This window comes from Hyperolius riggenbachi, chromosome 4, assembly GCF_040937935.1.
Source record: "Hyperolius riggenbachi isolate aHypRig1 chromosome 4, aHypRig1.pri, whole genome shotgun sequence".
Classification (NCBI taxonomy): domain Eukaryota; kingdom Metazoa; phylum Chordata; class Amphibia; order Anura; family Hyperoliidae; genus Hyperolius; species Hyperolius riggenbachi.
This window is the reverse complement of record NC_090649.1, coordinates 16,871,374-16,894,670: the sequence shown is the minus strand read 5'-3', so window position 1 is coordinate 16,894,670 and position 23,297 is coordinate 16,871,374. Positions and strand designations below refer to the sequence as shown.

At 46.6% G+C, this 23,297-nt stretch overlaps 1 protein-coding gene across 1 annotated transcript in view; it reads right to left on the bottom strand.

The window, feature by feature from the left end:
- The window catches only part of LOC137504559 (vomeronasal type-2 receptor 26-like), a 176,281-nt gene that overhangs the window by 18,185 nt on the left and 134,799 nt on the right, over positions 1–23,297 (bottom strand). The window contains exons 7-9 of the mRNA XM_068233141.1: positions 20,965–21,735; positions 10,497–10,721; positions 6,512–6,635 (exon numbers count right to left, since the gene is read on the bottom strand). Coding sequence (XP_068089242.1) covers positions 6,512–6,635; positions 10,497–10,721; positions 20,965–21,735 — 1,120 coding nt within the window. The remainder of the gene's footprint in view (positions 1–6,511; positions 6,636–10,496; positions 10,722–20,964; positions 21,736–23,297) is intronic.

Genomic DNA, 23,297 nt, shown 5'->3' with positions numbered 1-23,297 from the left:
CACCACAAAGACTGTGCATGCAGCTGCTGTTGAATGATTTTATGGGGATGTATGTATGTCTTTTGGAGGAAGGAAGTAAGCCTGCTCCAAGAAGTTTCAGCATGTAGTGTTGGTAGTATAATGGTTAGGATAGCAGCCTACAGAGTGGTAGGCCTGGGTTCTATTCCCAGCCAATGTGAGTTGGCTTTTGACATGCTACAAATCCTTAAGCAAGCTAATTTTTCTCTTGGATATATCATAATGGTACATGCTAGGCTGGCTTCAGCATGTAGCTTTGTAGTGTGTTGTGTTGGTGGTATAATGGTTAGGATAGCAGCCTCCAGAGCGGTAGGCCTGGGTTCTATTCCCAGCCAATGTGAGTTGGCTTTTGACATGCTACAAATCCTTAAGCAAGCTATTTTTTCTCTTGGATATATCATAATGGTACATGCTAGGCTGGCTTCAGCATATAGCATTGTAGTGTGTTGTGTTGGTGGTATAATGGTTAGGATAGCAGCCTACAGAGCGGTAGGCCTGGGTTCTATTCTCAGCCAATGTGAGTTGGCTTTTGAAATGCTACAAATCCTTAAGCAAGTTAATTTTTCTCTTGGATATATCATAATGGTACATGCTAGGCTGGCTTCAGCATGTGGTGTTGGTGGTGGTATAGTGGTGAAGTGAGCTACCTACCACGCACTCAGACCTGGGTTCAATTCCCAGTCAAGGTATGTAAGCTGGTTTTTGAAATACTACAATTCCCTGGAAGACGAGACTCTCCTCTCTCCGGGAGGAGGGAGGAAGAAAAGGACTAAAGGAATAGTTAATAGGGTCTATGGGCTACCATATAGGATAAACAAGGTTATTTTTGCATTTATTTTAATTTTCCCGTCCGAATCCGGAATTCCGCAGAATTTCGTACAAATCTGGCGGAATTTTCATAGCGATGGAATTTAACGCTGACGGAATCTTTGATTTCCGGTAGAACGAAATTTGCTCTTTCCGATCATCCCTAATGGAGCTGTCCTGATCTGTTGAGGCAAGGAGCTCCAAAACATAGGGGCAGCATGACAGAAGGCTCTGTGACCAAAAGTTTCCAAGTGGACTCTGAGTATGACTAGATTATTAGAACCTGTGGATCTGAGAATGCGGGGATTGCTATACAGCTGCAACATATCTTTCATGTAGGGCCCAGATTATTCAGTGATTTAAATGTCAGTAGGCCGATCTTGAATAGGACCCTCCATTCTATAGGTGGCCAGTGAAGGGAGTGCAGGACTGGCGTTATGTGGCAGTGACGGGGTTGGTTGGTTAGCAGTCTGGCAGCAGTATTCTGTATCATCTCTAGGCGGTACAAGTCCCTTTTTGGAAGGCCAGTGTAGAGAGCATTGCAGTAGTCCATTCGGGAGGTAATGAAGGCATGAACTAAAGTTGGTAGATCTTCTGGGGGAATGAGGTGCTTGATTTTTGCAATGTTCTTAAGGTGAAAATAGGATGATTTCACCACCACAGCAGAGATGTGAGTTCTGAAGTTTAAATGCCCATCAATTAGAACTCCCAGGCTATGCACATGATCGGAGCTGCGTAGATCCGTGCCTTCTATTCCCAGTGGTGAAGACTGCTAGTTAAGTTGTTTTGTTTTCATGCGCTGCCCTCCGATCAGAAGGACTTCAGTTTTGTCTGCATTTAGTTTCAGCCAGTTTTCATTCATCCATTGCTGTAGTTCACGTAAGCAGGCGTTTATAGTTAGAGTTGGGTCTGACACACGAGGCTTGAAGGAAAGATATAGTTGGGTGTTGTCCGCATAGCAGTGGTATGTCAGGCCATGTTTTTGGATTCATTTTCTAAGCGGTAACATGTAAATCGTGAAATGCAGGGGAGAGAGGATTGATGTAACGGTTATGGAATTCTCTCCGTGGTCAGCGCACAGGACGTGCGCTGACACTGTGGAAATACTCCACAAGCGTATAATTTGAGAGAACCCAGCAAAAGGTGCAAAGCACCTGTAGAGGGAAATTCCTGTTGGCAGATGGAGCTGTGGAGTGCAGAGGTACAGATCCTCTGCCCTGCCACTGATGCCAGACAGGAATTGTACGGAAGGAAGAAACGCAGGGCAAGATAGCCCTGAAAGAGAGAGATCAAAGAGACAGAGGGTATGTGTGTCCACCAATCTAGTCGCCCCCCTGCAACGATGAACGCACAACCTTGAAGATCAGGTGAGAAGGCAATCGCAAGAGATGGTGATTGCTAACAGCGACACAAGACTGAACAAGTACAGATGATGAATGTATGTATGTCCACCAATCTAGCCGCCAACCTGCGCCGGTGGACACACAACAGAGGAAACCAAGTGAGAACGCAATCGCAAGAGAAGCGATTGCGAATGAGAATGAGCACAGGGACAGAATGTATGTGTATGCCCCAATCTAGTCGCCAACCCGCGACGGTGCACACACAACAGCAGAAGCGAAGTAGGAACGCAATCGCGAGAGAGGTGATTGCCAGAGTTGACACAAGGCTAAAGCAAGACAGGGCACAAGAGTAGCAAAGGCACAGCAAATCATACAATGAGAAGATAAGGAAAACAACAAACGCTAACTAAATGCGAACACCGCACTCATTCGTAACAGCGAACGCGTTTACTGCGCGGTCTCCGCGTGTTAAGCACAACAGAGACAAGCACGCCTAACTAACCCCCGCCACCCAAACACGAAACAGAGAACGTGAGCGCTTGCTTAACGGTTACCTCACTGAGCCTCCAGCAAGCGTTTGTATCAGACAAGACAGATAAACGAAAACAGGAATAAGTGAGAGATACGATCCACCGCTCTTCTGCCAGAGCGAGTGCGATCTAAATAGGAAAATGGAGTTAGCAGGATCCACTGCTCTTTCCGCCAGAGCTAGTGTGATCCAAGTATAGCTAGAGAGTTTAGCAGGATCCACTGCTTTTTCCGCCAGAGTGAGTGTGATCCAAGTATAGGAACAGAGCGAGCTGGATCCACTGCTCTTTCCGCCAGAGCAAGTGCGATCCAAGTACAGCAAGAGAGTAGTAGATAAGAAGGATCCACAGCTGCTACCGCTAGAGGCTAGTGCGACCTAAGCACGACAGACAGGACAGGCAATACAAATAATACAATCCTGACTGCTCAAGCAAGGATGCCTAGTGCAGTCCCTTGAATTACTCTCAGCTAATCTTTAACTAATAAGCATGGCTGACACTCCAGGAGTGTTTCACAGGACAAACCCTTATGACCAGCGAAGTACTGTGGAATCACATGGTATTTATAGAGCAAGCCTACAAAGGATGTGGCTAGGCAATTTGCATGACAAACGTATGCAAATCCCTCAGCAGCAGCAAGCTGCAAAACTGACAAAAGGTCTCTTTTCCAGAGACCTGCAGAATGCAGACCTGAACAGTGGTCAAAAAGCTGCCTGCCTGTGCAGGCAGCTGAGCGGATCATTACAATTGAGCCCTGGGGCACCCCATACTTAAGTGTTACAGGGGTGGACAGGAAGGCCCCATAGACACTTTTTGGGTTCTGCCACTCAAGAAGGATTGCAACCACTGTAGAACTATGCCATCAATGCTGCAGTATTCCTGTAGCCTGTTTATAAAGATGTCATGGTCAACTGTATCAAAGGCTGCAGAAAGGTCTAGCAGTATGAGGATCGAGCACTCTCCTCTGTCTCTATGCCATGAGGAGGTGGTTGCATATTTGGATGAGGGCAGTTTCAGTGCTGTGGTGTTTCCTGAAGCCAGACTGGAATGGGTCATAACTGTTGTTTTGTAGGATTTTGGCTTCTAGCTGGAGGTATACAGTTTTTTCTATTAGCTTACCCAGAAAGGGAAAGTTAGAGACAGGTCTGTAGCTGGTCATTGCATCTGGGTCCAGGGAGGGTTTTTTGAGGAGAGGCCTGATGATTGCTTCCTTCAGTAAAGCAGGAAATATCCCTGATTGTAAGGAACAGTTAACAATTTTGAGGAATACCGGTACGAACAGGTCGGGCAGTTCAACATGAACTGTGTTGGGCCAGGATCCAGGTCACAGGTACTGTAAGCCCTCCTCCCACTTAATCAGATACTCAGGTAAAACCTTAGTACAATTCATCGCTAACCTTTTGTATAAGAAATAAATCAGATGTGTGGGGGAAACCTCCATGTAACGATTGTGGAATTATCTCCATGGTCAGCGCACAAGATGTGCGCTGACAGTGCGGAAATCCTCCACAAGCATCTGAATAACAGAACCCAGCTTTGGTGCACTGCACCTGTAGAGGGGAATTCCCACCGGCAGATGGAGCTGTGGAGTGCAGAGGAATAAATCCTCTGCACTGCCACAGATGCCAGTGAGGAATTGTACGAGGGAAAGCAATACAGGGCAATATAGCCCCTAGTGAGAGAGAGTGAGCACAGAGACAGAATGTATGTATGTCCACCAATCTAGTCGCCACCTGGCGACAGTGAACACACAACAGCGAAGACCAAGTGAGAAAGCAATCGCAAGAATGGCGATTGCTAATAGCGACACAAGACTGAGTAAAGACAGAGTATAGGTGTAGTAAGAAAGACACAGCAAACAATAACAATCAGAATGCCAAGGAAAAGAACAAACGCACTAGCTAAACGCGGTCGCCGCACGAGAAGCGCAAAAGCGACAAAACACGTTAATGGCGCGGTCTCCGCACGAAAAGCGCAACAGAGACATAACGCGCCAACCCTGACTAACAAAAGAACACAGAAAACACAAACAAACAAATAACAGAAACGCTTGCTAATCGGTTGCCTTACCTCAGGCAACAGCAAGCGTCCGCTCCAGACCGACAGATAAACAGACAACAGGAACAGGACTGAAAGGATCCACTGCTCTTCCGCAAGAGCGAGTGCGATCCGCACAACAAGACAGACAGAAGGAGTAGCCAGTAGCAACCGCAGCTCTGGCTACACTCCTAGACAGAATACAGAGAGATCCACCGCCTCTAACGCTAGGGCGAATGCAATCCAAACAGTCAGAGCGATTTCCTGTCAGCCGCCGCGGGTGACAGAACAATCGCAACAGAAAGACAGAACAAGGCAAAACAGATAATAACGACCTCACTATGCTAGAAGGAATGTAAGTGCACACCCAAGGATAACTACTCAAAGATAATAATATTAGCAAACTATTAGCAGAGGGCTGAGACTCCAGGCAAGTTAGCAGGAACAAACCTTCATGACCAGCAGGGAATTCTGGGAGGAAATGGTATTTATACTGCAAGCCATCAAAGGAAGCAGCTAAGCAATTTGCATGACAAGTGGGTGCAAATTCCTCACCAGAACAGCAACTCTGAAACTTGCAGAGTGAAGATAGGTCTCTTTTCCAGGGACCTGCAGCACTCAGACCTAAAAAATGGTCAAAAAGCTGTCTGCCTGTGCAGACAGCAGAGCAGATCATTACACTCCAACACTAAAAGCCTCTCAAACTCTGACAGTCCCATATTACTCCGAAAAAAATAATATTTTTTTCCGCCAGAAATTGTTCCAATTGTCTATGCCTTAAAAATCAAATACAAACTGACCATATTCCTCACGAAAAATAGACAAAGGTTTCAGATTCCCATTAACTAAATATATTTTAAACTCATTCTCCCTCCTCCTTCCCACGATCCAAAGAAACCATGCTCCAGTCCAGGCGAAGAAAATCCCACAAGTGGGGCCATCGGCGATAATCCTTCTGTCCAACCACACTTCTTATTAACCAAATCCCAAAGCTTAAACACATTTCAAAACCTATTTGGAGTTGTTGGACGTAGTCCTCTAAAAATCCGAGGTAGCCAGAGAGCATCCACCAAATCCTTCACTGCCAATCTCTTTTCAATATTAACCCAACCTTTTAATTCACCTCTATACGTCCAATCAAACATCCTAAACAGAATGCACGCGTGATAATACAACCTTGGATCAGTAAGCCCCAACCCACCCCTCTACTTAGAACTAATTAAGGTCCCATATACTAACCTCGATACCTTATCCTGATAAAAGGATAATTAAGTTTTATCTGATTCATCAAAGAACCAGTCATAGAGATATTAGGAGCCTCCAAAGTTGACATATTAATTTTAAAATTTGAAAAAATCCCAGGGTCCTTTCCAATAAAATGCAATTTAAACCACTGACAAGTGAGAACATACTTAATAATACTCAAATTACTCAAAAATAATTTTGATAATACCCTTTTACCTACTTTTTGGTAGTTTTCCAATTACAAAGTACTGGACAGTTAGTTTAAAAGGAAGTTTAAAATGATCTCTTAGGAAAAAATTTAGTCAGGTGAAAAAATATGAATTGGGTCCTGGTGCAGTAGGGTTTGATGTAAAAACTTGAAATTTTGAAATTGTGTGTTTGTTTGCTTTCAAATTAAATTTGCAATTACAATCATTTTTAATCACAGTTATTCAGCAAGAGTAATACAAAGAAGTCCCTGAAGCCTTTAGCCCTTTAATTTTCCTTTGTCCAGTGGCTGACAACTTTCCAGAGATTCAAGCAGATGTTCCTCACCTGTCTGGTTGGAGATCTCGCCCTCTGCACAGGGCACACAGTAGTAGCAGCACCTCTGTTGTCCTTCCTGAGGGACCTTCCTGTAACCGGGGAGGCAGCTGGGAGTGCACACTGAAGAGGGGATCTGTCATAAAATAAATATTCAAATCATTTGTAAACTGGCGAAGATGATGTGCAGCCACCTAAAGATTTGTGGACATTCTTATGAGAAAACAACCCTCCCTTCCTATTGTACTTTCATGTCACTAGGGAAGTACAGGGAGGCGGTAAGGTTGGGACCAACTTCCATAAAGGGACCAACTTCCATAAAGTCTACATTTCGATAATAGAGTGTTCTAATTGAAAAAAGCCTGATATGCTTAGGGGGGGGGGGGGGGGGGACTTCCAGTCATATAAATAGATAAATAGCATGGTATCTGCAAGCTATGTACTAAATTTTAAAGGGACTCCGAGCTCAAAAAATAATGAAAATGGAACTCACCATGGGCTTTCTGCAGCCCAGTGTAGGTCGGAAGGTCCCACGACGGTGTCCTGGCTCTTCTCCCAGGTCTTCTCCCAGAGATGGCTGCCCGGCGGCTTTCGGGCGGCTCCAGACGACACTGGCCCGAGTGTCGGGCTCTCTCTTCCACATACTTCACGGCTCACTTCATCACGCCGGCCGCATCGCGTCATCACGGTGGCCAGCTTAACAGTACAGCGCATGTGCAGTTTAATAAACAAAAAAATAAGATAAAAGTCAAATTAACTAAACAAAAATTGCTACACTTAAAGGGACTCCGAGCTCATAAAAAAAATGAAAGTTGTACTCACCTGGGGCTTTCTCCAGCCCAGTGCTGGTCGGGAGGTCCCACAACGGCGTCCTGGCTCCTCTCCTTCTCCCCGCTCCGGAATGGCTGACAGGCCGCAGCCCGGGCGACACTCTCCCGAGTGTCGGGCTCTCTCTTCCGCATACTTCACGGCTGACTTCATCACGCCGGCCGCATCGCGTCATCACGGTGGCCGGCGTGGCAGTACGGCACATGCGCGCTTTAATCGCGCATGCGCAGTACTTTCACTCCGGCCGCCGTGATGACGCGAGGCAGCCGGCGTGTGACTTAATACGCGTCATACGCGGAAGGAGCAGCCCGACACTGGGCCGAGTGTCGCCCGGGCTGCGGCCTGTCAGCCATTCCGGAGCGGGGAGAAGGAGAAGAGCCAGGACGCCGTCGTGGGACCTCCCGACCAGCACTGGGCTGGAGAAAGCCCCAGGTGAGTACAACTTTCATTTTTTTTATGAGCTCGGAGTCACTTTAAAGGGACTTCGAGCTAAAAAAAAAATGAAAATGGTACTCACCGTGGGCTTTCTGCAGCCCAGTGTAGGTCGGGAGGTCCCACGACGGCGTCCTGGCTCTTCTCCCAGGTCTTCTCCCAGAGATGGCTGCCTGGCGGTTTCCGGGCGGCTCCAGGTGACACTGGCCCGAGTGTTAGGCTTTCTCTTCCGCATACCTCACAGCTGACTTCATCACGCGAGAGCCCGACACTTGGGCCAGTGTCACCTGGAGCCGCCCGGAAACCGCCAGGCAGCCATCTCTGGGACAAGACCTGGGAGAAGAGCCAGGACGCCGTCGTGGGACCTCCCGACCTACACTGGGCTGCAGAAAGCCCACGGTGAGTACCATTTTCATTTTTTTTTAGCTCGGAGTCCCTTTAAGTGTAGCCATTTTTGTTTAGTTGATTTGACTTTTATCTTATTTTTTTTGTTAACTTAACCAATTCCAGAGCATAGACTGGGGGACTGTAGTCTATCTGTAAACAGACATCCCTAATCTTAATTAGGGATAATATTATTTTTACTACTCTGTGGTGAACAAACCAAGAACAAGAACTGTACGTATGCACATAAGTAGACTTATGCTTTAAAGAGTTTCCATCCAACCCCCTATTAACCTCCTTGGCGGTATGAAAAATACCGCCAGGAGGGAGCGCAGCAGTTTTTTTTTTTTTAAATTTTTTTTTAATCATGTAGCGAGCCGAGGGCTCGCTACATGATAGCCGCTGCTGAGCGGCACCCCCCCGCCCGCTTCGATCGCCTTCGGCGATCTCCGATCAGGAAATCCCGTTCATAGAACGGGATTTCCTGGAGGGCTTCCCCCGTCGCCATGGCGACGGGGCGGGATGACGTCACCGACGTCACTGACGTCGGGACGTCATTGGGAGTCCCGGGCCACCCCTCGGCGCTGCCTGGCACTGATTGGCCAGGCAGCGCTGGGGTCTGGAGGGGGGGGGGGGCCCGCGCCGCAGCAGATAGCGGCGATCGGGCAGGGGCCGGCGGCGATCAGAGTGCTGGCGCAGCTAGCAAAGTGCTAGCTGCGTCCAGCAAAAAAAAAATTATTAAAATCGGCCCAGCAGGGCCTGAGCGGCACCCTCCGGCGGCTTACCCCGTGTCACACACGGGGTTACCGCCAAGGAGGTTAAAGCTTTATCTCCGACCTCTCCTAATAAGTTTTCCAAAACATTATTAGGTACTTTGTATTCTACCATCTACCAAATTTGACTGCCCCTGCTTAGAAGATATTTACTCCCCTTTCTAATTCTACATTTGTGTCAGTCCAATGCATTATCACTGTTAGGTTAGGGGTGTTAAATGAGGGATGTCCACTGCTTTTAAAGGTAATGTTAGATGTCAGATACTCACCTAAGGAGAGGGAAGGCTCTGAGTCCTAATGAGCCTTCCTTCTCCTCTCCCGGTGCCCTCAGGATCCTCCGTTCAAATCCCCCGCCGCAGGGGACTTCGGAAGTCTTCGGGAGCCGAGTCCTCCCGAAGACAGGCGGCTCCATACTGCGCACGCGCGAGTGCGTCATAGAGGGCAATCGCACATGTGCAGTATGGAGCGGCCCATCTTCCAGAGCCCGAGTGCTCCCGAAGACTTACGAAACCTCCCTTCGGTGACGGAAGTGCCAGTATTTGACCGAAATGGTCCAATACTGCTATGGGGGATCCTGAGCGGGACCGGGCACCGGGAGAGGAGAGGGAAGTCTCATTAGGACCGAGCCTTCCCTCTCCTTAGGTGAGTATCTGATTTTTTTTTTAGGTGGGTTCCCATTCTCTTTAAAGGACTTACGAGGCCAAATTATTAATAAAAAAAGTTAAAAAAGTGAAGTACCTGCATCTCTTTAAAAGACACGGAGGACGCCATCCGCGCCCTCCGTGTCATTCCGCCGGGTTCCCGCCGCTCAATAGACCCCCGGCCTGTCACGACCGGAGCTGGCAGCGGCTGCGCAGTCCACACCTGCCGCGAGTGCGGCTGTGCAGCTCTAGGGCCAACCCCCCGATCAACGCTACAGTAGCGTGAATCTGGGGGTTGGCCCTAGAGCTGCGCAGCCGCACTCGCGGCAGGTGCAGACTGCGCAGCCGCGGCCAGCTCCGGTCGTGACAGGCCGGGGGTCTATTGAGCGGCGGGGACCCGGCGGAATGACACGGAGGGCGCGGATGGCGTCCTCCGTGTCTTTTAAAGAGATGCAGGTACTTCACTTTTTTAACTTTTTTTTTAATAATTTGGCCTCGTAAGTCCTTTAAAGGAATGTTCCCTGCTTAAAGGAAACCTGCAATGGAGCCAAAAACACTCAATTTCAGTGGGGGTTGAATAATTTTGAACACAACTGTATATAGTACTGTATCTAGTAGAATCCTTACTTGGAGGATTCTCTGCTGCAATTCATCATATGTACACATATTTTGGGGGGGGGGAAATCAGAGATGGTACAGGTAAAAAAAAAAGGTATTAATATTATTATTTCTTTTAACAACTCCCCACCCCCTCCCCCCCAACAACAACAACAAAAAGTAAACCATACTAAAGTTGTTTGGATAAACTTGTATGTGACTGAGAAATGTAAACACGAGGACAGAACATAATTGTCAAAATTGATCTGGTAAGGAAATAGATTTAAAACACCAGTACTGAAGCAGTTGTCTGTTGTGTGCTATTGTTGATAGAAAGATCACCTGGTTAAATCTGGGATCCCAGTGAATGGCTTTGTCGGTGCGCAGAAACTGGAGACCATCAGGACCTTCAGCAAAATACCCAACTTGTAGCTTTTTCATTGTTTCATTAGGAAATATAATGAAGTTAAATACACTGAAGTGGGCCGGTACTGATCCCTTCTCGTCAAAGTGTATGAGGTCTCCACCGGTGGTGTTAAATAAAAGGCTTTTTAAATATCGATGGAGCTAGAGAGAGAAGAAAATTATAGTTTAACAGTAAACAAAAGATGTGAAAGGTAATTTTATTTGTTTATTATAATTGATATTTCAACCAGCAGTTGCAGTGGTAGGAAACTCAGAATGCATCTGTGGTCTAAGGCAGGGCTCCTTTCGTGCCGGTATGGCACTTATTGCTGTAATGCTCTTTAATTTTGCTGAATATTATGAAAAAGACTCTACAGAGACGAAGCAATTGTTAACGCGTTCTCCCTCACCTGAAAGGTGGCTTGTCGGACATTAGAGTTAGTTTCATTGGCTAATACTAAAATATCTTTTAAATATTACAACACATGTAGTAAGCTTCTTACATATTCGACTAAAGTCCGATCAGAAGAGCATGGTAATCCCTAGAATAATGCCTCTATCAGGGGACCAGGGATGTGCAGAGGGCCCTTAAAGAGACTCTGAAGACTCCTAAAGTGACACCTTTTTTAGGCAGTATTCCTAAGCATTAATGGCTTACCTGAAACGCTGTTATCCCACGGCAAAATACGGCTTTCATCCACCCCCCGAATACCGGGGAAAAACTCCACGACTTTCAAAGTCATACATTTTGCTCCCCGGGGAGCCAGAGCTTTGAGCTGCAGCTTTGCCTCCATTTGCATCAATCCACCGCTGATCTCCGCCTCTCCCCGCCCCTCTCAGTGAAAGATCCACGGGAGATTGACGCGAATGGAGGCAGAGCGGCAGCTCAAAGCTCTGCCTCCAACAGGAAGGAGCCTCGCAATTTGCCCCGGAAATTTCGGGGTGATTAAAGCCTCGCTTTGCTGCGAGATAGTGGCATTTCAGCTTAGCCATTAATGCTTTAGAAGACTGCCTAAAAAAAGTGCATTTTAGGAGGCTTCAGACTCTCTTTAAAGAGAATCTGTATTGTTAAAATCGCACAAAAGTAAACATACCAGTGTGTTATGGGACATCTCCTATTACCCTCTGTCACAATTTCACCGCTCCCCGCCGCATTAAAAGTAGTCAAAAACAGTTTTTAAAAGTTTATTAATAAACAAACAAAATGGCCACCAAAACAGGAAGTAGGTTGATGTACAGTATGTCCACACATAGAAAATACATCCATACACAAGCAGGCTGTATACAGCCTTCCTTTTGAATCTCAAGAGATCATTTGTGTGTTTACCTTCTGTCCCCCTGCAGCTATCATCCACTGAATAGTGACAGGCTGTGAGGCTGATCGGTTTTTCCTGCAGACAGCTCTGCCCTGTCTGTAATTCCTCAGTATGTATCAGCCAGCTCCTTCCACAGCCTAACAGAGGAGGATTTTTATCCAGCTCTCTTCTCTCACTGATAAGAGAGCAGAGACGCTGCTGGCTTATGTAAATAGCACACACACGGGAGTGTGCATAGAGGGGCCTGGAGAGGGGTGTGCATAACAGATCAGCACGGAAGAGTTGGCAGCCTTCCAGACACAGGGCGACAAGTCCGACAGCGGAAAGATACATTGATTTATTACAGAGATGGTGATAGTAGAAAGTGCTGCAGTAAGCCAGAGCACATTAGAATAGGTTTAGGAACTCGCAGGATGGTAGAAAAAAGGATGACATTTTTGTTACAGAGCCTCTTTAAGTGGGGTGCTCAAATTTAAAAAAGGGCCTTGCGCACCCCCCCCCCCCCAAATATGCATAGTAGTACCTACAAGTGGTGGGGGACCTTCCCCCACAGCCCCCTTGCCCTGCAGTGATGTGACCTTTACCCACCCGGCTCTCAAACTATCCTAAAACATACCCTTGAGCCCCTCCGCTTGACACATACATTCAGTCACAGAAGCTCTGGCTGCATTCAGTGGTGTTGAGTCAGTCCCGGTGTCACTGGTGGCCGCACGTTCCCCCCTACTCATTTCTGGCTAGGGGGTACTGGTTGTCATGTGGGTACTGAATGCAGATGCTGGGGACAATGTAGGTTCTGGGTGTGGGTACAGGGTGTCATGTGGGTTCTGGCTATGGGTAGGTATCAAGTGTCATACAGGTATTAATTGCAAGTACTTAGTGCCATGTGAGATCTGGGTACATGTACTGGATGTCCTGTGGGTGCTGGGTGCAGGTACTGGGTGTAACATAGGTGCGGATACTTGGTGCCATGCCTGTACTGGGTGCAGGCTATGGATGGGCATTGGGTGTAGCATGGGTTTTAAATGCAGGTACTTTCAGTGTGGGTATGGCTTAAGTGGGTGCTTGGTGCAGATAGTGGGTGCCATATGGAGGCTGTATGGAGGTGTAGGTACTGGGTGCAATGTTAGGCCTGAAGACAGGTAATTGATGTCAAGTGAGTACTGGGTGCTAACTTTCGGGGAAAGGGGTGTGGGTGGATGTTGGGAGAAGCAGAGATCACAAGATGTCAGTGTGGGTGCTGCAGGAAGGGGAAGAAATTAGGGGTGCTGGGGGAGGGAGAGATCAGTTTAGGTGCTGTTTAGGTGATGAGGGAGGTCACTATGGGTGCTGCTGGGGACAAGACGGGTGCCATTGGGGGAGGGAGAGGTCACTGTGGGTGCTGGGGGAGGCAGGATCACTGCAGTGCTAATGCTGGGTAGGGAGAGGTCAGTATGGGTCCTAGGTGAAGGGAGAGGTCACTGGGAGCACTGGGGGGGGGGAGAGGTCACTGATGTCAAGGAGGCACTATCTTACCTGCTCCCACACAGCTGTGGAGATGGTTACACTAGGAACCTTGTATGAAACCTCTTTACTCCAAAGTGTCCCAGATGGGGCAGGAGCTTCCCATGGGCGGTGGATGGGGCTTATCATGACCGGGGTGGAGCTTATTTTTTGCAGCCAAAGGGGCCTTTTAATGGGCATCCAGACCCCCCCTCCCCCTCCCTGCACATGCCTGCAGGGGACATCTGCTCCACATCATCTGATATCTCCCACAATTTTTGCTGCTACTCATCCTAGGGTACAGGTGTCAGAGGAGATTCTGAAGGTTTTCTGGGGTACCTGGCCCTGGCCTGCTTTTCTGATAAGCCCATTAGAGATCTTGAGGACCCGACCACCGAAGATGGAGCTGCAGACACAATCTCCTCTTTTAAGAAAAATAAAATTCCTGGGCCAGAGGAAATCCCAAGAGTGCTGCTTGCAAATTTTCACATTCAAAATGCAAATTTCGATTTTCCCAATATGGTCAAAGAAAACAAAATGTCATTATTTTACAGCAAAATTTTGCAAAAAGTGCCACAAATTGCTTCTTTTTAGCTCGAAAATTTATTTGGTGGGGTAAGTCCACCCTTACCTTAGCTGTAAAGTGGCAATTTGTTTAAAGTCAAAAGATTCTCTTTAAAAAAAAAATAGAAGAAGTGGAAAGATAACTTTATTTCACAAAGCCTTTTATTGTAAGTACTTATTGAGGGGCGTAACCAGGGTTGCTCGCCAGTGATCTCATATTCGAATTTACCCGTGATCACGGGGAGATTTTCATGAATCCAGAAGTCAAATTCGAAGATCGATATCAATCACGAATTCGAAATCGATTGGATCCGAATTTTACACTCAAATTTTAATTCAGCTACCGTCGCCCAAAACCCGCCAACTTTAAGGATTAATAGCAAAGCCCCCTTAAATGCCAGAATCACCAAATTTGCAGGTTATGTTGAGAAGAAAAGTAGGAGCAAGGGGGGAACATTTTTTTTTCTTCAAAAATACCTTATACTTTGTGAGAAAATCGATTTTAAAAGATAAAAGTAAAAAAAAAAAAAGATACATTTAAATGCCGCCGGTCAAAGAGTGTGGGAAATATTTCCCAGCAGTTAAGAGCAAAGGCCCCTTACATCCTAGCAACACCACATTTGCAAGATATGTTAAAACTATAGTGGGAAACAATATAAAAAAAATTAAACATTTTTAATTTTGTGGAATGTTCTGTGTGTACAATCTGAAAAAAATGGGGTGGGGTCCCTCCTTCCCGAGCCTCTGTAACCCCTTGTCCCCATGCAGGCTGGGATAGCCAGAATGCGGAGCCCCGGCCGACTGGGGCTTCGCACCCTGAGCTATACCAGCCCACATGGTCCATGGTATGGGAGGGCTCCGGGGGAGAGGGGCGGACAAGCCTTCCCCTCTCCCCCTGAGCCCTTGTCCAATCCATGGACAAGGGGCTCTTCCCCACCTCCAGTGCCCCAGGAGTAGGTGGGGCGACGACTTCCTGGGGGGGGGGTTCATGGTGGCATCTGGGAGTCCCCTTTAAGAAGGGGACCCCCGATGCCCACCCCCCTCCCAGGAGAAATGAGTATAGGGGTACAAAGTACTCCTTACCCATTTCCGTAAAGGATTAAATGAAATAAAAACGCAACCACAAGCAAAGTATTTTAATATTCTTAATTAACCAGAAATACTTACCTGTCTGTACCTTTAAAAAAATGTTCCCACGCCAATATCCTCAGTAAATGATCCAACGAATACAGTATCCTCTAATCTTGCGATCTTCAATTACCTTGATTGAAGATTTCCCACAGCAATTAGCTATACTATAGCTTAGAATGCCTCCTGCAGACGCATAGCTCCGGCTCCCGCTGTCCTTCCCGCCTCCTCACCTGTCACCCTCACCTAGCCTGGCACTTGGTGCACCCATGGGTGCACCGGGTGCAAGCCTAGGCGAGGGTGACAGGTGCAGCCAGGTGGAAAGAGACAGCGGGAGCCGGCAGCTATACGTCTGCACAGGACGCATTCTAAGCTATAGTAACTGACTCATGAATGAGCCGGTTCTTTTTGTATTGAATCGAATAAATCAGTTCAGAGCCGGTTACTATAGCTTAGAATGCATTCTGTGCGGATGTATAGCTGCCGACTCCCGCTGTCTCTCCCCACCTGGCTTCACCTGTCACCCTCACCTAGGCTGGCACCCAGGCTTTCATTGGGGCCTAGGTTTTGAGGGTACAAAAGTGCAGGTTTCTGCCGAACGGTAAGGTAAGGGCCCAAAACTCACCAGCTCTGAGCCCCCTTAAACTCCCTACAAAGCCTGAAAATTTGGAGCTGCTCAGCCGTACCATTCGGCAGAAACCTGTGCTTATGTACCCTCAAAACCTAGGCCCCAATGAAAGCCTAGGGGGATTTTAGCACATTTGCACCCCCTTAACTTTGGTTTGCAGAGATGTAGGGAACCCAAAATTGGAGTGCAAGTACATCAATATGTCTGAGATTCAGACTTTGCTAACGGCCATGGCTGTAATTTATGTTCGTCAGAATCGCCACCAGTACCTTTGCAAAAATAAACAGGTTTTTGTGACCCTAGGCTATGACCTCTTTGGCCTAGGGGCCTGAAAATCAACAGTCCTGAGCCTGCTAAGAGTCCCTACAATGCTAGAAAATTTGCCACTGCTGAGCCATCGTCCTTTGTAAAAATGTGAGATTTTGCAAAGTGAACTAGGAAGCCCAATGAAAGCCTATGGAAGATTTTAGCACTTTTGCACCGCAGTAACTTTCGTTTGCAGAGATGTAGGGAACCCAAAATTGGAGTGCAAGTACAACAATATGCCTTCTACCTGCATGAGACATGTCGTGAGATTCAGACTTTGCTAATGGCCATGTCTGCGATTTATGTTCGTCACCACTCCCAGTACCAAAAATGCTAAAATCCCCCATAGGCTTTCATTGGGGCCTAGGCTTTGATACAAAAGCGCAGGTTTCTGCCGCACGGTACAGCTGAGCATCCCCAAATTTCCAGGCTTTGTAGGGAGTTTAAGGGGGCTCAGGGCTGGTGAGTTTCGGGCCCTTACCTTAACGTTCGGCAGAAACCTGCGCTTTTGTACCCTCAAAACCTGGGCCCCAATGAAAGCCTATGGGGGATTTTAGCACTTTTGCATCCCCGTAACTCTGGTTTGCAGAGATGTAGGGAACCCAAAATTGGAGTGCAAGTACAACAATATGGCTTCTACTTGCATGCGACATGTCGTGAGATTCAGACTTTGCTAACGGCCATGACTGCGATTTATGTTCGTCAGAATCGCCACTAGTACCATTGCAAAAATAAACACGTTTTTGTGACCCTAGGCTATGATTTCTTTGGGTTAGGGGCCTGAAACTCACCAGTCCTGAGCCTCCTAAGAGTCCCTACAATGCTAGAAAATTTGCCACTGCTGACTGAGCCATCGTCCTTTGGAAAAATGTGAGATTTTTGAAAGTGAAATAGGAAGCCCAATGAAAGCCAAGGCAAAATTCAGCGTGTTTGCACCCCCATAATTCTGGTTGATTTATCACCCACCGACTTTAGCAGTTAATAGCAAAGGCCTCTTACATCCTAGCAACTCCAAATTTGCAGGACATGTAAAAAAGATGTGGGAAACTATATATATAATTTTTATAATTTTTATATAATTTATATATATATATATATATATATATATATATATATATATATATATATATATATATATATATATATATATATATATATATATATATATATATATATATATATACAGAGGGGCTGCAGCACACAACAGGAAAACAGTGACAGGGGCTCTTGGTTACGCTTTAACGCGCTTAAGCTCACCAACTGCGCCAAAGTGTCCCCAATCTGGTGAGTCCTACTCTAACCAGGCAAAAATGCTAGTTTTAATCAGCGTTCTAGTGGGAACCATACCAAAAGCCTAAAGGTCAACTAAATGGCAGAAATGAAATTAAAAACACCTCACCTTCTACTAGCTACTAACTGAACTATGAGCACCGCTCATTTATATATATATATATTTATATATATATATATATATATATATATATATATATATATATATATATATATATATATTTATATATATATATATATATTTATATATATTTATATATATTTATATATATATATATATATATATATATATATATATATATATATAAAAATTGGGGGGGGGGGGGGGGGGGGGTAATGTTCTGCGTGTGGGAAATCTGAAAAAAAAAAGAAGCCTCTGAAACCCCTTGTCCCCCATGCAGGCTGGGATAGCCAGAATGCGGAGCCCCGGCCAACTAGGGCTTCGCACCCTGAGATATAAAAGACAGCATGGTCTATGGTATGGGGGGGCTCCAGGGGAGAGGGGTGGCCAAGCCTTCCAATCCATTGACAAGGGGCTCTTCCCCACCTCCGGTGCCCCAGGAGGAGGTGGTACAATGACTCCCAGGGGGGGGGGGGTGTTCATGGTGGCATCTTGGAGTCCCTAGATTTCCAAACCCCCCAGGAGAAATGAGTATAGGGGTATTACCCATTTCCACAAAGGGTTAAATGAAATAAAAACACAACTAAGAGCAAAGTATTTTAATATTCTTAATTAACTCGAAATACTTACCTGTACCTTTAAAAAATGTTCCCACGCCAATATCCTTGGTAAATGATCCAACGAATACAGTATCCTCTTATCTTGCGATCTTCAATTAAGTTGATTGAGGATCTCCGCCTCCCCCACATAGCAGAGAATGCTCCCGCTGTTCTCCCCGCCTCCTCACCTGTCACCTCACCTAGGCTGGCACCTGGTGCACCCATGGGTGCACCGGGTGCCAGCCTAGGTAAGGGTGACAGGTGAAGGCAGGTGGGGAGAGACCGCGGGAGCCGCAGCTATACGCTTGCACAGGACGCATTCTAAGCCTATACTAACCGGCTCATGAATGAGCTGGTACTTTTTGTATTGAATCGAATGAATCGGTTCAGAGACGATTCTTTCGATTCAATACAAAAAGAACAGGCTCATTTATGAGCCGGTTAGTATAGACTTAGAATGCGTCCTGTGCAAACGTATAGCTGTGGCTCCCGCTGTCTCTCCGCACCTGGCTGCACCTGTCACCCTCATCTAGGCTGGCACCCGGTGTACCCATAGGTGAGGGTGAGAGGTGAGGAGGCGGGGAGGACAGCGGGAGCTGGCAGCTATGCGTCCCACAGGACGCATTCTCTGCTATGTGGGGTGCAACGGAGATCTTCAATAAACTTAATTGAAGATCACAAGATAAGAGGATACTGTATTTGTTGGATCATTTACCGAGGATATTGGCGTGGGAATTTTTTTTTTAAAGTTACAGGTAAGTATTTCGGGTTGTATAAGAATATTAAAATGCTTTGCTTTCTGTAGTGTATTTCATGTAACCCTTTGTGGAAATGGGTAAGGGGTACTTTGTACCACTATACTGGGAGGGGGTGGGCACCTGGGGTCCCCTTCTTAAAGGGGACTCCCAGATGCCACCATGAACCCCCCCAGGGAGTCATCACCCCCACCTCCTCCTGGGGCACCGGAAGTGGGGAAGAGCCCCTTGTCCATGGATTGGACAAGGGCTCGGGGGGAGAGGGGAAGGCTTGGCCGCCCCTCTCCCCCGGAGCCTCCATACCATGGACCATGCGGGCTGGTATAGCTCAGGGTGCGAAGCCCCAGTCGACCGGGGCTCCGCATTCTGGCTATCGCAGCCTGCATGGGGGACAAGGGGTTACAGAGGCTGGGGAAGGGGGACCCCACACCATGTTTTTTTTTTTTCAGAGTTCCCACACTCAGAATATTCCCCAAAAATAAAAAAAATTAATTTATTTTTTTAAATATTGTTTCCCACTATCTTTTTTAACATATCCTGCAAATGTGGTGTTGCTAGGATGTAAGGGACCTTTGCTATTAACTGCTGGGAAATATTTCCCACGATCTGTCATTGACCGGCATTTAAATGTACCGTTTTTTTCTTTGAACTTTTAAAATCGATTTTCTCAAAAAGCATAAGGTCTTTTTGAAAAGCATCTGACGCTATTTCCTGTAAATAGCGTATGGCACTTAGACATCGGACTTCCGCTGTGGAAGCATGGTATCTCTGTGCTCCTGCCGCCGCTGCTCCTATTGCTGATTAATGCTGGAGGGAGAGCGCTGAGGGGAGAGCCCGAGGTGAGGGAGGGAGTGGCCAATGCCAGAGGGGCCCTGGGCCCTCCACAGTTGCATGGGTTGCTGCCCCTATTGTTATGCCACTGTACTTAGTTCTTTCTATTGCGAAAACTGTATTTACTCTACAAGGTCACAGCAAGGTGACGCAGCGAATTATTAATATCAACCTTACCAGCTCTTTACTACAAAGTACACTTTCTAGTACTTTCTAGTACTAAAAAAAAGTATAATTTCTAGAAAACGACATAAGAGATTACATCCAAACGCATGCATGGAATTGTATTTATGAGAACTAACTCTTAGTTTTTATTTACAGAGCTGTTGCTGAGTTTAGGAAAACTTTGGTTATCCAGCTTTTGCCAAAATACACATGAATGGACTGAACTTTTTACGGCTTAAATTTGTAAGTAGATGGTGATAGAGATGTCGCGAACATCAAATTTTGGGTTCGCGAACTTCCGCAAATTTTTGAACATGTGAACCCGGGGGAACCGCCATAGACTTCAATGGACAGGCACATTTTGAAACCTACAAAGACTGATTCTAGCCACAAAAGTGATGGAAAAGTTGTTTCAAGGGGCCTAACACCTGGACTGTGGCATGCTGGAGGGGGATCCATGCCAAAAGGTTAACGAAAAATTACGGAGTTGATGCAGTCGTGTTTTAATCGCTAAAGGGCAGAAATCACATTCTATTCCTACAAATAATGCACTGGAGTGGTACTGCAACTTAATGTGGCCTCAATAGAAGTAGTGTGCACATCTCTAGGTATAAGTGGGTTGTGGAGTGTCACACACAGAGAAATGCAATAGTACTAAAAGAATACAGTGAAAAATAATGCACAGGAGTGGTACTCTGTACCTGCAATGTTATGTGGCAACAAATAGCAGTAGTGTGCACAGCTATGGGTGTCAGTTGGCTGTGGAATTTTACAGGAGACCGATGTAATAGCCCTCAAAAGGGCTATTTGGGGTGCTTTCAGCAAGTAGTCAGTGAGGGACACAGGCCTAGCTAATGCTTTCCCTACCTATCTGCAGCAAGTCTGACCCTGCTCTCACTATTACTGCAGCCAGAGAATGAATCCAATATGGCCACCAAAACTGATTTTTATAAGGGGGGGGGGGTGGATGGTCCAGGAGGGGGAGCTAGCTGATTGGCTGCCATGTGTCTGCTGACTGTGAGGTAAGGGGTCAAAGTTTAGCTCAATGATGATGTATGGGGGCGTGTCGAACACACCAAATGTTCGGTGTTCATCACGGGCGCGAACAGCGGAAGTTCACAGAATACTGTCCGCCGGCGAACAGTTCGGGCCATCTCTACATGGTGATGTATAATTTTATTCTAACCAGTGAACACATTGATGGACTTAGTTTTCCTTTTTACCTTCCAAGGATGATGGGATGTCCCAAAGCTCTGTAATTGGCTGTTTTCTTCATAAGAAAGCAAGTCATGAAGTGCATGGGCCACAGCATAGACTGCAGAGTAGATGCTAAAGGTGTAACTAAAGTCATTTACATCATAGACAGAAGAGTCCACCTGACTCAGACAGTCCTTTTCAGTGCAGGGTCTGCATCTCTCATTGAAAATTCCAACAAAGCACTCAAGATATCTAATCCATATCCAATACATAAGTTGGACATGCTTGTATTTGAGAGGGCCGGCACTGAGCAGGTACTCCCTCAGCCCTGGAATATCTCTTCTGGGAGGAGAAAACACCAGTGATTGGTTAATAACCATAGTGATCCTATGTGAAAAGCGCATGGTTGGCAGGATTATGACCTTTCTTAAACTGTGTTTCTCAAACAGTATAGTTTCTAGATAAAAAACATCCTTAGAATTTCCAAGAAATATAAGAACACTGCAGCTGGTTTTACGCATTATATGTAAATTTTTTTCCTTCTCCAATGCTTCATCTCTCTTAATCGTTTCCATGAAAGCCACACAGATCCCACTCTGGATAATCTCCTTGTAGAGCTCCATGCTGAACCTCTGGTTACTGTCATCTCCTACCAGAATCCCCACCCAGCTCCAGCCAAATTGCTTCATAAGGAAGACAATGGCTCTATGCTGCAATCTATCATCGGGAACCGTGCGGTAGAAGTAGGGGAAGAGACGCTTGTCACTGAATATGGGATCCATCGCTGCATAACTGATCTGAGGAGAAAAAATGGACATGATGGAAAGGATATAATTACATAAGTCAGCTGAGATGAAGCATGAAACAGTGAGGTAGAACCAAACTCCTCTCAAGAATTAGGGAAAGTCACATGACCAACTCCTCAGGTAGCTCCAGTCCCCAGCAATTCAGCTTGAAAACAATAGTATCGATGTCGCTTATGTCTCACATGGCCACAATACTTATCCTGTGGTGATGGTGAAGCACTGTGGTACAGACCACCCAATAGTCCAATATATATATATATACACAATCCAATCTAGCAGCACTTAGTGTTCAAAAGCTTGCAGCAGCAGTTACCACATACGTCTCTTGATCACAATAACACAGTAAAAGCAATTAAAAAGTCAGATCATAGTGCAGACTACTTAGCAGGGGCATTTCTAGGTTCCGGGGAGATCCGGGGCACCCTGTGAAAAATGGGCGTGGTCATGCCATGTAAAGTGGGCGTGGACATAGGCGGGACCAAATGTGCATGAACATAGCAGTGGTGTAACTTAAATATATTCAATAGGCAGTATTTCACATATATACTGTAAGACCCTCACCTGGCTTCTGTCTTGTCTTTGGCTAGCTGGCATGTGTGCTGTACTCGGCTGGCAGTTATGCTGGGCTTCCTGGCTGGTGGTCATGCTATGCTATGCTGTGCTGGCCTGGCTGGTGGTGATGCTGTGCTGGCCTGGCTGGTGGTGATGCTGTGCTGGCCTGGCTGGTGGTGATGCTGTGCTGGCCTGGCTGATGGTGATGCTGTGCCAGCTTGGCTGGCGGTAATGATGAGCCATCCTCGCTTTGTTAGGTGACTTGCTGGGGGCTTTGCTGGGCTGGGCAATTTGCTGGGCAGGGGGCTTTACTAGGTTTTGCTTGGCTGTACGCTTTGCTGGGCTGGGACCAGGAGGCTTTGCTAGGCTGGGGGGTTTGCTTTGCTGAGGGCTCTGCTTTGCTGGGCTGGGGCCCTGGGGCTTTGCTTGGCTGTAGATAGGTAGGTGCCTCCAGTATAGGTTAGATAGGTATGTTCCCCCAGTATAGGTTAGATAGGTATGTTCCTCCAGTATAGGTTAGATAGGTATGTTCCCCCAGTATAGGCGAGATAGGTAGGTGCCTCCAGTATAGGTTAGATAGGTATGTTCCCCCAGTATAGGCGAGATAGGTAGGTGCCTCCAGTATAGGTTAGATAGGTATGTTCCCCCAGTATAGGCGAGATAGGTATAGGTTTGAGAGGTAGATGCCCACAGTGTAGGATAGATAGGTAGCTTCCCACAGCGTAGGTTAGATAGGGAGCTTCCCCCAGTATGCATTAGATAGGTAGCTTCCCCCAGTATAGATTAGATAGGTAGTTTCCCCCAGTGTAGGTTAGATAAGTAGCTTCCCCTAGTGTAGAAATGTGCCCCAAGTAAGGAGGCGGGGAGATGGGCGGAACGGTGTGGGGGGAGTTAAAAACTCAACTCTGATTGCCGAAGACACAGCCTACAGCTTCATCCAACTTCCTCCCCTGGCGTAGTTCACATTGGTAACAGCTCCCCCTGTGACATCACAGGGGCGG